The sequence below is a fragment of the Rhagoletis zephyria genome, unplaced genomic scaffold (assembly GCF_001687245.7).
Source record: "Rhagoletis zephyria isolate East Lansing unplaced genomic scaffold, Rhagoletis_zephyria_1.1 Rzeph_scaffold_00508, whole genome shotgun sequence".
NCBI lineage: Eukaryota > Metazoa > Arthropoda > Insecta > Diptera > Tephritidae > Rhagoletis > Rhagoletis zephyria.
The window spans coordinates 17,481-32,254 of record NW_016157592.1 but is presented as its reverse complement, the minus strand read 5'-3'; the positions used below and the strand labels follow the sequence as shown (position 1 = coordinate 32,254).

The following is a 14,774-nucleotide window of genomic DNA, read 5'->3' as shown; positions in this document are numbered from 1 at the left end:
GGGTAGTTTTCGGAAATGTGAAAAAACTATATTGAATACTTGCGCCGGGTATTTAATTTTCGGCTCCGCCGGAACTTTGACTTGTTTACTTATTCTTATTATAAGACATCAAGTCGACACAGAAAACTGAAATAAATTCGCATAGTTTCCATAAAATATATATGCTCCAAAAAGCAGGTTTTAGAGACTAGTCGAATAGTTTTTCGCAGGATTTATTTGCTGATGGTTGGCAATTTCAGTAATGTATATTTGTTAGAAATTACATTACGAAAAGATCACGATTTCAGGTTTTGCTACAAGATGTACCTACCCTTTGTTTCCCATGGACTTATGAAGTAACTCCCAGAACAAAATTTTCTTTGATAATGTAAATGCTGTCGTCCGAAATATAATATTTATCTCTAACCGGTAAAAAATAAAAACACTGTTATATACATAACATATGCAATGCACGCGTATGTAAGTATGATTGTATTTCAGCAAGCAAACACGTCAAAAACGTAAATATTTTTTTGCTAAGTAATTTATAAGCGTGGTGTGCTTTGCGCCAGTATTTTTTACGTACTAATTATGCGCAATTTAAACGCTCATAAATTAAACAAACTAAATATATACGTACTACATACATAAGTATGTTTCTGAAAAATAGTATAAAATCTTAAACTGCTTGCGTGGGGCAAATTTGTGATATAAGAATCAGGCACTTATATAACATATGTACACATGTGCCATCAATTCATTTTTACTTTATGCACACATTTTTTTAACCCTTAACTACGTTTGTGGGGTAGATTTCTATTCCATGCGTCACACTTTTGCTTATAACTGAGTTATTTATTATTGCTGCATCGCAGTAAGCAGATCTAGGTCCCGCCACGCCATATAACAGCTGTGGCAAGTAGGTGCTGGGGTAGAAAGTTACCCCACGAACGTACCCTGCAGGGAGTGACGTTAGCTTATACCTAACTTTAGTCTGTTTACGCGAACACTAGTGCTAACTATTAACTGTGTATTTTGTTCGAAAAAAGCTAACTACTTTTGTGGGGCGATGGCCGCAAAAAAGTCAGACCTGGATACCTCTGCATTACATGTCAACTAACTTGTAACTAACTACTTTTGGACATAAAATATCAATAAGAAAAACAAAATATTTTTTTGTTTTTTTACTTTTTTTTTTACTTATTTATTTACTTTATTTTATTACATTTCATATTTGTTTACATATTCTGCTCTGGGTGGCCCCATATTCGAACACCGTCAGACATAACTTCAAAATGATAGTATAAAATTTCGATCTTCCTTTTATTTGTCCTGAATATGAAAAAGAATCTGCGAAGTTCAGAAAAAAAGTGTATTGAAAGTAATTTTTGTATGAGGATATTTAATAGAAACTTGTAAAGAAAACCAACTCCCGATTGCGTCTGCATGACTCCTGCACGACTTTACAATTCACTTTAAGTTGGTTTTGTCATAGCTAATTAAAAGTGAGGTGTTAATCGAAATCTCGCCAAAAAGCTAACTATAAGTTGGTTAGTTTTAACAATTGATAATTTTTCACTGCAGGGTAGATACATACGTATTTTTTCACTTTTGGTATTCGTTGTGTTTTTAAACTATTTAGTGAAAATGAAGCATTATTTAACTGAAACGCAAATAGCACAAATTTTTGAAGTAGAGAAATAATCAGACGACGAAGAAATCGATAATAATTTGCTTGATACAGAAGCTGGGCCGAGTCAGCCAAAGAGGTGAAAAGTGTGCGTTGCTATATGTATATGCCCACGTTCCAAAGATGTAAAAACAACTAAAAAGTGTTCAAAGTGTGACAAGTTTACTTGTAAAACTCATTCCAAAGAAGACAAATTCTGTGCACACTGTGATAAATGAAATAAATTGCCTTTTTTGTGCATTTTTAATTTTTTACTGAATACTAAATAATATAATATAAAGACTCAATGTCAAAATTATTATCTTATTTTTTTTTATTTAGGTTTACTTTTATTGTATTCATATTCTTTTAATACAAATTGTTAACTAAAAGTAATTTTGTAATTAATTTAAGTTCTATTTATTTTTAAGAACAAATTCTGAAGGTGTATTGAGGAAACGCCATTTTTATTTTTTTCAGTGAAATATGTTTTAATAAACAAATGTTTTCTTAATTTAGATGAAGTCAGTGTTTTATTTCTCGTAAATACTTTTCCTTATATCCAATGCCTTTCAAAATATATACAAACTTGTATTGTGTAGACAACTACCCTACGAACGTACCAACTATAAGTTGAAGGGAGATCTCCCTATGTGAGTAATAAAAAAGTACTCCTTTGTACTGATTTCGGATCAATAAGAGAGATTTGTCGGTTTCGTACTCCTTCATTACTCGCTTAGAAATAGAATGGAAGATATGCTAAGCGAGCAACTAAACAATGCTCCCTGAGGCATAATTTGGAAGCAACAATGGGAGCATAATGGCAGATCTCCCATGTTTGGCAACACTGATCTCTAGCCACACCAACTTTCCTCGAATATTTGACGCAGCATTTACATTCACTTATGAACGAGAATGATAGCAGTGAACGTTCGATAAGGCATCGATGCCACTTGTAGCTACATACATATATGAACGCACGCTGTTTGGTCTACCAATATATACGCGTACGAACGAGAGCACAAAGCGTGTTGCCCGAGCACGAGCAACTCGGTGCCCCTGCGTTTATACACGGAAACTTTTGTCGACGCGATTTTTCACATTCCCTTTTGGTGTTGCTCGTTTCATTTACACACGGCGATTTTTGTTGCCGCAACTCGACGTTTGTAGGAGAGAGCGTGACGAGGAAAGGAGAGGGGCACCGAGTTGCTCGTGCTCGGGCAACACGCTTTGTACTCTCTTTCGTCTGTGTAAATTGAACCGCTGTTCACAGCTGACAACACCAATTGCGTACACAAAAATCGCCGTGTGTAAAAGAAACGAGCAACACCAAAAGGGAATGTGAAAAATCGCGACGACAAAAGTTTCCGAGTATAACAGTCTTAGCGAGTAATTAAACAATGCTCCCTTAGGCATGATGCTCAGCATTTAAGGTGCATATGTTCCAGCGTTTCCAATATTGCCCCGTCCAGAATTTTTACTGGGTGCAGCCGGAAATTGCCAAAGTAATGAATAGTTTGGGTGCACTCCCAGGTGAATATAAGCCAAATAATTTTTCCAGAAAATCATCCTCGTCACACTAATCTTGTATGTATGAATAATGCTTGACTTTGTCATTACTGTTCGATATTTGTATTCTTATTTTAGTTAATAATGTAATAAGTATTATTTATGTCTTTTTTATCGTGTAATAATCAGCTTAAATCTTGTATTAATGTGCATATGTGTGTATATATGTGATTAAAAAATTAAATAAATGGATATCGTAAATATCAAAATCTTTTTAGCTTATTATGCTCGTTATGAAGCAATGTGGGAGTAGTCTCCTATTACTCCATGAGGAGGAGTTTGGCAGTACAGAAACGCTCTTTTAATACTCGTACAGGAGGTTTTCGGAATGACTCTTATGGAAGTACTCCCTTATTGCCCGTTCGGGAGGAATGTGGGATGTTTTTCTTCGTGCACTCCCTTGTTGTCTTTTTGGGAGGTTTCTGGGAGATTATTAAGGAAGTACTCCCGTTTTGTTCCCTTAGGAGGTTTGTGGGATGCTATTTATGTGTGTACTCCCTTATTTCTTGTTTAGGAGGTAGAAGGGATTACTCGCCCTCCTAGGACATAAAATGTTAAAGGGAATATACAAAATTACATGCTTATACACATAAGCATAGGGAGCCATAGGGAGTATTCGTAAACTCCCAAGGGAGTACCCACGGAGCAATCGTTCGATGCTCTCAAGTTCTACTGGGTAGTTACGTAAGTAAATACATATAGCGAACGTACATAAGGGCTGTTTGCAGCTCTCAAGAAAACGAAAAATTCATATAAAACGATGCACAAGAACTGTGAAAGTAATTTGCTTCTGTCAAAATTTCTTAAAACAGCAGAAGCCAAGTACTTTTTCAAGCAAAATAAATAATGAAAAATATTCCTTGTGATTTTTCTTGAGAGCTACTTGAAGGGTTAACTTTAGCTTATTTATTATACAGTTTGTAAGTATTCCTACTCGAGGTAAAGAAATAATAAAATAAATCCAAATTGGTTGAAACCAGAATTTTTGAGTTTTAGGCAGTAATTGGCGACTGACTACCAGTTGGATGGTTCGGTAGAAGAATCTCTCCTGCATCTTATTACATGTACATTAGGGTGGTCCAAAAAAGTAAAGTCGGAAATTTAATGCTCTCACCCCCTAGGATTGTTCTATACCGAAAAAAAGTATACCCCTGTTTTTTTATTTTAAAATCAAAATATATTTAGAGGTCGCTCAAAGCGCTCAAAGTTTCCCATGTATTTTGTATGGGGGAAAAAAGACTTTTCGTAGATATGGCATAGAATCCATGGAAACCAAAATTTTTCAATCTGAAAGCTCTGCTTCTCTTCAGAAGACTTCAGAGAATAATGCCCAATTGTTTATTTAAACATTTTTTAATTTTAACTATTTTTTAAGGGTCTCCGAAATATCCCAAAAAAAAATCAAATATATAAACAGAAATATAAAAAAGAAAAAATAAAAAATATTTTAAATTAAAAAACGTTTAAGTAAACAATTGGGCATTATTCTCTGAAGTCCTTTGAAGAGAAGCAGAGTTTTCACATTGTAAAATTTTGATTTTCATGGATTCTATGCCATTTCTACCAAAAGTATTTCCCCATACAAAATACATGGGAAACTTTGAGCGCTTTGAGCGACCTCTAAATATATTTTGATTTTAAAATAAAAAAAACAGGGGTATACTTTTTTCGGTATAGAACAATCCTAGGGGATGAGAGCATTAAATTTCCGATTTTACTTTTCTCCCATCTTTTTTGGACCACCCTAATGTACATACGTAGTACTTACATATGCAAGCGCCAGAGACAGGTGAGCTAATCAACTTTTAAGCGATCGTTGACGATGATATGAAGAATGTCTACATAATAAACATACATATGTATGTAGATATGTATATAGAGTAAGTATGTTTGCATATTCATATGCACATAGTTATGTATATCTAAAGAGATAACTTTTCGTGAACGCGTTTTATGGAAAGAAGGAAAAGAAAACTTTGCAGTAAACATACTCGTATAATGCCGGAAGGCATGGTTGCTAGATTACTTTCTAAGACAGGGCCGGCGAACCTTTATACATATACGTGCCATTATTTCCAAAAATTTGAATACATCCAACAAAAAATCATGACTTATCACCGATCTTGGAGACATTAATTGACATATAAATCGTAGAAAAATTTAAAAAATAACGAATTAATCGTCTCTTAAATGCTACTGTGCACCATACGTGGTAAGTGGCAGGGACTCACATACATAGGTAGATAAAAAAATTGTCAAGTTAGCAAATGCCAGCTTCCGCAGACAGCAAATATGTCTGGAATTGAGTCCGAAGTTTCTAAAATTTTAGTATTAGAATTTCCGGTCAAATTAGCTGATTGATTCTAACTCTTTCCTTGTTTCGACAAAGTTTTTATTTAGTATATATTTAATAATACTGAAACTCAATCAGCTGCATTTCAAAATCTTCGATTTTAAACCAATCAAATTAAGAAAAGTTCAGTTTATCAAGTGAAGTCACATCAGTAGCCCGTTTCTGTAACTTTTCTCTACCGATTATTTCTCTACTGGTAGAGAAAATACGTCACTCTCACCTACTAATTAGCAGTAGAGAACCAAGAATGATAGAATACAAGATTGCGCCGATCAGAGAGGATTTTTGAGAATAATTTTTGTGTGATGTCACACTGGTGCAATTGCGAGAGAGAAATGCCAAAACGTGAGCAAGAATGGAAGAAGAAGAAAAAAATGTTGCAAGGAAAACGTAAACAAGTTGCACCAGTGTGACGTCATGCAAACAACGATTCTGTCAAATTCGTTAAGAGAGGAATAGCGGTCCGAGATCGGCGCAACCTTTGTATTCTCTCAATCGTGGTAGAGAACAGGGCGGCGAATTCATATCTCAATTCGCCTTGGTAGAGAATTCCCTGCAGTGAAACCCCAAACTAGTCAGGAAAAATACTAGTTTACAACTAGAATTTCCTGACAGAAACCGAACTAGTTCGAAAATGTCCAGACTTGTACCAAGTCCAAAACGATTTATGTATTCGTGTCCTGTTTTATTTGACTTCAACAGTTGAATACAATAGAGTACACAAAATATTATAACTTTTATTTGGCTTTATTGTAAACCGTTAAAGCGAGTACCATACTTGTTAAATAATGATTAATATTCATAATGATTATTAATTAAAGCGTGTTTTAATTGATTAACATATAATTACTTAAAAAAATTTAATTACATCATTAGTTTGTTACTTTTGATCATTTTCAATTATTTTCGAATTTTTTTAATTAAACGGTTACTATAATTATTTATTTGATTAATTTCTATTATCAATCAATAAGCCAAACTATAGACAAAAATTAAGAATATTTAATAATTGCTTGAATTATTTATTTATTTTATTCTTAACCAAATCTCAAATTTCAAACATTAATTATTACTTTTATAAATTTTTAATGAATTGCATTTATTTAATGACAATTATTATTTTTATTTAGTTCACTCAAAAATGAAGTAAAGTATGCATTTTATTTTTAACTAAAATGTTTTCTTTTGTTTTCTTTTTAATAGCATTTAATGAAAAATACATTTGATATCATGTTCGAAAGTTTGAAATATTTATGTATTTTATTTTGCTTTTAATTAATACTCAAAAATTTAACACTAATTATTAGCAAATCTAAGGCTGCTAAATGAAAATATGTAATATATTAAAGTGGCTTTGGTCCATAATTGGACTAGTATTTTTCTGTCTATTTTGAACTAGTATGAGACTGGTATATTTCTGACCGAAATCTGACAATTGCCATCTCGTAGGACATCCCCATGTTAAAAATACCAGTTGATTGTATGGAAAAAAGATAGTTGGCTGACTAGTTGGGCATGCGGTTCATACTAGTTGTGAGGTAGTTTACAACTAGTACATTTGACTACAGGGTTGTTACAGAAACGAGCTACAGGATACGTAATACATTTGAGTGTTTCCTAGAACTCCTTAAATTCAGAAAACTTCGATGAAATTTCTTCGATGAGAAAATTTATTACCAAAAAAAACTCTTCGGTGCCTCTTCCACCGTTTGGATTTTCATGTAAGTCTCAATCATATTTTAATTTTTTAAGTTTGGGAAACATTTATAATTTTTGTAATCGATATCTTTTCCTGAAACTTTTATAGGCGCGAATGAGATTTTTCATAATTAAAAACAGTTTTATTGGCGCCTTGAAACTTTATGTTCAAATTCAATAATTATTGACATACATCCGTAAAAACCATAATCTTTATAAGCCTTGTACATATAAGACACATGCCTTCGTTTATTTATTGCCTGCGAAGATATGTAATTCACTATTTTTCTGACCACGCCCATTATTTTACAACGGAGGCAAAACCATGCTTTTCACACAAAGCTTGTAGATGAATAATAACCTAGAACTCAAAAATCGAATGTCTTTTGTGGATTTTGTTGAATAATATCCATATTTTTGGCACTTTTGACTTATATTTTTGGGTGTGAATAGATCTTGCTTTCGTTTCCAGTTTTAACGAAAAAAGAAATGGTTGCGATTAGGAGGTAGTAACTACTACTAGTATTTGAAGAGTTGGGTCATCAACCAAATTAATACGCGTGCCTTAGTTTCGCCAGCCCTGTCCTAAGATAAGGAGAAACTCTGCATAGAAAGTGTGCTTAGGATCAGACTCAATTCTCGTACCGAAGAAATACCTTAAGACTTTGAAAATTAAGTCACCTTAAGCTAAACTTTTTTGATTATGATTTTCATTGTCAACTCTGTATTTTCGATAAGATAATATGATACAAATTTTCAATCCCTGAGCTACTTAAATACTACATACATGAATGAGGTATTTTTTACGCACGTAAGAGGGCAGTTATCTATATATATATATATAATACGCGAGGGGATTGTTTGTTCAGGATAAAAGATCTGCACCGTTCGCTCGCAAACTGGTGTTATTTTTTCGAACAGAGTTGCCACCTCTATAACAATAATATTCAAATTATTTAATAAGCAATGCCATTATAACCGCGCTGTTCGTTCGATTTTCCTGATATGCAACAAGGTTTAACTTTTTTGAAAAAGTTGCCACCTTTTCAAAAATTATATTCATATTATCTGAAAAAATTCAATTTTACAAAATGGGTATCAATGGAAATGGTTTTGAAAATCTTTCTTTCTTAACTTAACTTTTAGAGGGTTCCCACCTGGTTAAAAAATCAAATTAAATTTGAATCAAGGAAATTAAATAGGAAACAAATGTTCCAACATATGGGTGCCAAACGAAAAGGGCTCAGTAAGTAGCAGTTTGAAAATATTTTGAAGTGGATTGTTACCTGCTTGAAACATCGAGTTTAGTTAACTTATCCAAAAGTTATATGAAATGTCAAAATAGAAGTTTTTAGTTTAAACATTAAGAATATTTTTGAGGTGCTGGAAGAGGGTTGCCATCTGTCTAAAAATTTATTTCAAATTACTGAATAAGTTAAATGAATTATTAAAATATGGGTATCAATCGAATGGGTTTGAAATACATGTTTAAAAAATAAAATTCAACTTATTTCATCAGTTAATTAAAATATGTATCGCAATGTTGGAGGAAGAATATTTAAGAATATCTTAGCGCGAAACTACTTTTGACGAAAGGTGTCACATGTTTAAAAAGTCAAATTTAATTAACCTTTACGCAAGTTATCTGAAATATGGAGTGAAAGGGTGTTAAAAAACTTGAGTACGAACATTTAAAATGTTTGAAGAGTGTTGACACGTGTTTATAAAGCGACATTCAAATTATTTAAGAAGTTGGATGAATTATTAAAATATGGTTATCATCGAAATGATTTTGAAAGGGCTTTATTCCGGAAATATATTTGGGAGAGTTGCCACATGTTTAAAAACTCCAACCTAACTTAAATAAGGGCTTACCTAATGCAAATATGTGTTTTAGCATTTGTTAAAAAATCTTTAGTTTGAATACTAGGAATATTTTTTGGGTGTTGCCACCTGTTCAAATATTCAAATTATTTAATAAGTCAAATGAATTATTAAAATATGGGAGTCAATCGTAATGGGGTTGAAAAGACTTTATTTCTGAAATATATTTACGAGGGTTGCCACGTATTCTATAAGCTGCATTCAAATTATTTAATTGTTGTTAATTGAATTTTTAAAGGATGGATATCAATCGAAAAGGGTTTGAAAAGGCTTTTATGTAGATTTTGCAGTTCACTTCCGAGTAAATTTAAAACAAATTCGCTTCGAACTCAAATTAAACATTGTAGAAGTTTACTCGAAAACAAATTGTATAACCTGGAAAATAAAGAACTTGCCTATTTAAATTTATAAACTTTTATCGTTACAGGGTGATTTCAAATTTGATAATATTAAAAACCTACTATGCGAAACGACTGCACCTATTTAGAAGAAATATGCGGGGTAAATAATATTTGGAATAGTCTGTAGGTTTTTTATTTCATTGTTCACATCATACACTCACAGCTACTCACAGACAAAGTGGGACACCCCCAACTATTTTGATATTGTTAATACTCACAATGCGTTTCATGTTACATTATTTATGTTAATTTTTTATACAAATCTGGTTCATAAGTACACAGTTGTACATTAAAAACCAAAATTTGAAACTTTGTCCAAAAACTAGGAAAGGATGAAAAAAAGTTCCAATACTCTATCGGCTACAAATCTACATATCCGAGATATTTCTAAAAAATCTGATTAATTAATTTGTCAAATTCCCTTATTTTGTTTTTTTTTCAGTTCTTGTTGTACTAAAAACCATATTTTTCTAATAACAAGTAAAAAAGTCTAAGTTCGGGCAGAGCCGAACATTAAATACCCGGCGCAAGTATTAAATCTTGTTTTCTTTCAGCTTTCCGAAAACTACCGCTACACGGTAAGCAGGGGTAGTTTTACCCCTATTTCAAACAACTTCAATCCCATCGCCCATTTTCCGAAATTCCATAATAATGCTAATTCTTTTCACGGGATTTTCGTTTGTATCAATTTTGAGTAAATTAGCGCCCTTAAATTTCGAAATATCAAAGTTTCAAGCATTTCTGAAATTTACCGTTAAATGAAAAATGGGCGTACTTTTAGTCCGATTTCAATAATTTTCAACATTTTGCTTTTATGTGGCAAGCTTAATAATCGTACCAAGTTTGGTTCAAATTGATCGAACGGTTACCGAGATATACATATATGGTCATAAGTAGGCGGTGCTAAGCCCATTTTCCAAAATTTGATCAAAATCGTATTTTTTGCTAAAGAATTATTGCAAACATCAATTTTGAATAAATTAGCTTCTTTATTTACTGATTTATTGAAGATTTCGTATTTCTCTAAATTACCGTTATATGGGATGTAGGCCTGGTTATTGTCCGATTTTTTAAATTTTCAGAAATTTGGTAAGTCGTACCAAGACCAACAAGTTTGGGAGAAATTGGTGGAGCGGTTACCAAGATATAACCATGTAATCATAAATGGGCGTGGTACGCCATTTTCCAAAGATTTATAATATTCTTAATTTGCGTTTAAAAATTGTTGTAAATATCAATTTTGAGGGAATAATCTTCAGTAGTTATATGAGAGGTAGGCGTGGTTATTGTCCGATTTTTCCCATTTTCAATACCGTCCGTCCATCGCCCGAAAGAAGTACTCGTACTAAGTTTCGTTAAGATAGCTCAATTTTTACTAAAGAATGTACACGAAAAAAACTGGTCACAGTTAAAACGTTCTAAAACATAAATATATTAATGGAACAGTCACCGTCTATTACTCAATACGATCGGTCGCTAGCGGACAACTGTTATCAGTGCGTGTTTTTTCACCTTCTTTCGTTTTTACACATAAGCACCGTATAGTTTGTCGGTGTTTTCCTATATTATACTCCAACTCAAACTCACACGTGGTAAAACTCTTTAATTTTTCATCGCAATGGCCCAGGGGGCCTTTAATTTCGGGGACAATAGGTTTGCACTGTTGTCTCCAACCCCTCGCGGGAAAAGAAAGAAAATAAATCCCATTACTGAAGAATTCCCTGAGTTACCAGTGACCAGAAAAGACAGTCCTAAATTCCTCATAATAAAAGCCGTCGATGAAAATAAGCCAATTAATTCGTATTCGATATTCGCAGTGCATAAAGCTTTACTAGCAATCAATAATGGAATAAATAAAATCACGCCATTGCGTGATGGGAGTCTGCTACTACTGGTGAAAACCAAAGAAATAGCTAACAAGTTCTTGGCTGCCCATACACTACCGGGTATTTGTAGAATTTCATGTAAATTGCATGAAAACCTGAACTATGTTAAAGGGACAATATATGCCCCATACCTCAACCATGTCCCTGTTGACGAAATAATAGAGGGTCTAAAGGAGTACAATGTAGTCGGAATTCACAAATTCACCCGCTTAGTCGAAGGAAATGCTGTGCCTTCTGGGGTTCATCTTCTTACATTCGATAGCTATTTTTTGCCAGACAAAATAAATATAGCTTGGGAAGTCACCACAGTGCGACCATATTTGCCGAATCCCCTGCGTTGTAAGTTGTGTCAAAAATTAGGTCACACAAAGAACTTCTGCAAGAATCCCCCCGCCTGCGATTCCTGCAACTTACCACCTCATCTACCACAAACGTCGTGTACGAGAATGTCTTGCGCAAATTGCTTCGGCCCGCATGCAGCTTCTTCAAAAAATTGCCCAAAATACCAGCAGTCGAAAGACATATTAAAGATCAAAACGGAAAAGAAATGTTCAATGCGTGATGCTATCAAGATCTACAGAACACAAAATCCACCTCAAGTGCAAAATTTATCCACATTCGCCAACAGAATTAAAGAAAACGAAAATAGTACAGCAATATCAGCAATTACCCCAAACTCAATAACACTCAACAACAATTCCACTACTAACTCTAGCACCGAAAATGAAAACATAAAATCGTCCACAACAACAACTTCAACGAACTCTGAGAGAATAACACCATCCACAGAAAACAAAAAGCAGCAAAGCAATAAACCTGAGCAAACAACAACAAATCTCTCGTCAATTTTGTCATCGATCGAGGAAAGAATAATGAAAAACAAAAACACAGAAAACATAAGCACACTAGACGTTCCAAATTGTACAATGGAAATTGATACGCCCACTACAACATCAAATATTGGATTTGTAACACATGGAAATATCAACAATGATTCATACAGTTCAACTAACTTAAGTTTATCTAATTATTAATTTAATTTCTAAACAATATAACACATTTTTATTTGTTTACTGCTGGAATGCCCTTAAGAATAATACAATGGAATTTAAGAGGATATTTTAATAACTACAATGAGTTAGAGGAAATAATAAGAGCTTTTCAGCCACATGTGATTTGCCTTCAGGAGACACACATTCCCTTCAACAGAAACAATGTATTAGTTCCCAAAACATACACTGGTTATTTTTCTAACAATAGTAACAATAATGTTTCAAAACAAGGCGTTGCATTGTTAGTTAAAAGTAACATTCCACATAAATATATAACATATAATTCTCCCATTCAATCTGGTAGGTATAGATATATGTCTAAGTCCCCCTATTACGATAATTAATTCATACATTCCTCCAAAACAAAGCTTTACTGCAAGTGACCTTACTGGTTTACTCGGACAAAACCGCTTTCACCCTCTATTTCTCGGCGACTTCAATGCTTGGAGCCCACTCTGGGGTTCGGCCAAATCCAACCCAAGAGGAACTCTAATAGAAGATATGATTTTAAGCGAAAACTTGGTTGTTCTCAATGATGGCTCCCCTACTCATCTATCTACGCATAATACGTTTACCCACGTCGACATTACTATGGTAGCATCAGGCTTGAGCCCTAAATTAACATGGCAAGTTCTTGGCGAATTGTATGGGAGTGATCACTATCCCATTTTAATAAAGTTTCAAAACGATTTCAGATCGTCAAATTTAAAAAAATGGCCCAAATTTTTAACAGACCTAGCCGACTGGCCCTTTTTTCAATCAGTTTGTTTAGACCAATTTCCCACTGGGCACGAAACAAATGTTCACCAGTTAGCTGCAAATGTAACAAAAGCTATACGGGTAGCAGCAAACAAGTCTATACCTCAGAGTAACCCAAAGGCTTCAAGGTCTTGCACCCCGTGGTGGAGTAGCGAGCTAAGCACGTTACGAGCGACTAAACGAGAGCTCTGGCAAACATACAAACGTTATTGCACAGTGTCCAACCTCGTAAGTTATAAAAAAGCCAAATGCGCGTTTCAAACGTGCAGTTAAGGTAGCAAAACGAAAATCGATTGGGCTATTCACAGCGAATATTAATCCAAACTCCTCCCCAAAGAAAGTATGGGCTGATATTAAGGCCCTTACTGGTACTCCCCCAGCTGCTATAACTGCCATAAGTCACAATAATTCGCTTCTAACCTCAGCGCCAGAAATAGCTGACTCCTTTGCTTCGGCGTGGTCCGAATATGCTAGAGACTCAAACTTTTCAATCGAATACGTAAACCAAAAGCAAACTACATTGAGTCAAACTTATTCTCCTCTTAAACTTTCAGTAGATGCCATGAGCCTAGAAGTTAACTTTTCTATCTTGGAACTAGAAATTGCTCTTCAGCATGCCAAAGGGAAAACTCCGGGATTCGACCGCGTATCATACCCGATGATTCGCAACCTACCACCCAGAGCGAAACAAACAGTATTGTCTTTATATAATTTAATATTGAATAAGGGAACTTTTCCACATACGTGGCTTTTCGCTCTAATTATTCCTCTCCAGAAACCCAATAAGCCCCCGGATTCTGTGGCCGGTTATCGTCCAATTTCTCTCTTGTCGTGTCTAAGTAAAGTTTTTGAAAAAATGCTAGCCAAAAGGCTAATGTGGTTTATCGTAAAAAATAAACTAGTTAGTCACAACCAAACTGCGTTTAAAAAAAATCACGGGACTGTTGATGCATTGCTACATATACAACATTTCATTGCAGATGCACTTTCAACAAAAAACCACGTCACGTTGTTGGCCACAGACTTTGAGAGAGCTTATGATCGCATCGGTGTTCACATTGTCCTGGAACAGTTAAAGAACTGGAAAGTTGGTTCAAAAGTATTTCACATCATAAAGTCTTTTATGTCCGGACGGTGCTTCAAAGTTAAGGTCAACGGTGTGTTATCTAAATCTTATCCACTAATGAACGGAATTCCACAAGGTTCACCTTTATCGGTAGTTTTATTCATGATAGCATTCGAGCAGCTAAACAAAATAGTGTTTAGCAAAACCATTAACATAAGTATCTATGCGGACGATGCAGTATTTTACACAAAAAGCAAAGATACAGCAGTGATTCAAAACGAGTTTTCCAAACTCTTAATTGAAATAAAACGATGGGGATTAAGATCTGGTACAACCCTAGCCTATCAAAAGTGTAAAATACTGCATATATGTCGCAAACGTAACTGCAGTCCGTTAAACGTTAATGTAGATAACACAATAATTTCAAATGTGAAAAATTTAAAAATTCTTGGTGTAAC

General features: G+C 34.1%; 1 protein-coding gene across 1 annotated transcript; it reads left to right on the top strand.

Annotated features, from left to right (window-relative positions):
* The first annotated feature begins 11,885 nt into the window (after positions 1-11,885).
* Positions 11,886-12,473, top strand: LOC108360040 (TBC1 domain family member 5 homolog B-like). Its single transcript, XM_017612178.1, has one exon. It carries the CDS (start codon positions 11,886-11,888, stop codon positions 12,471-12,473), a length of 588 nt encoding a protein of 195 aa, XP_017467667.1.
* Positions 12,474-14,774: the final 2,301 nt, after the last annotated feature.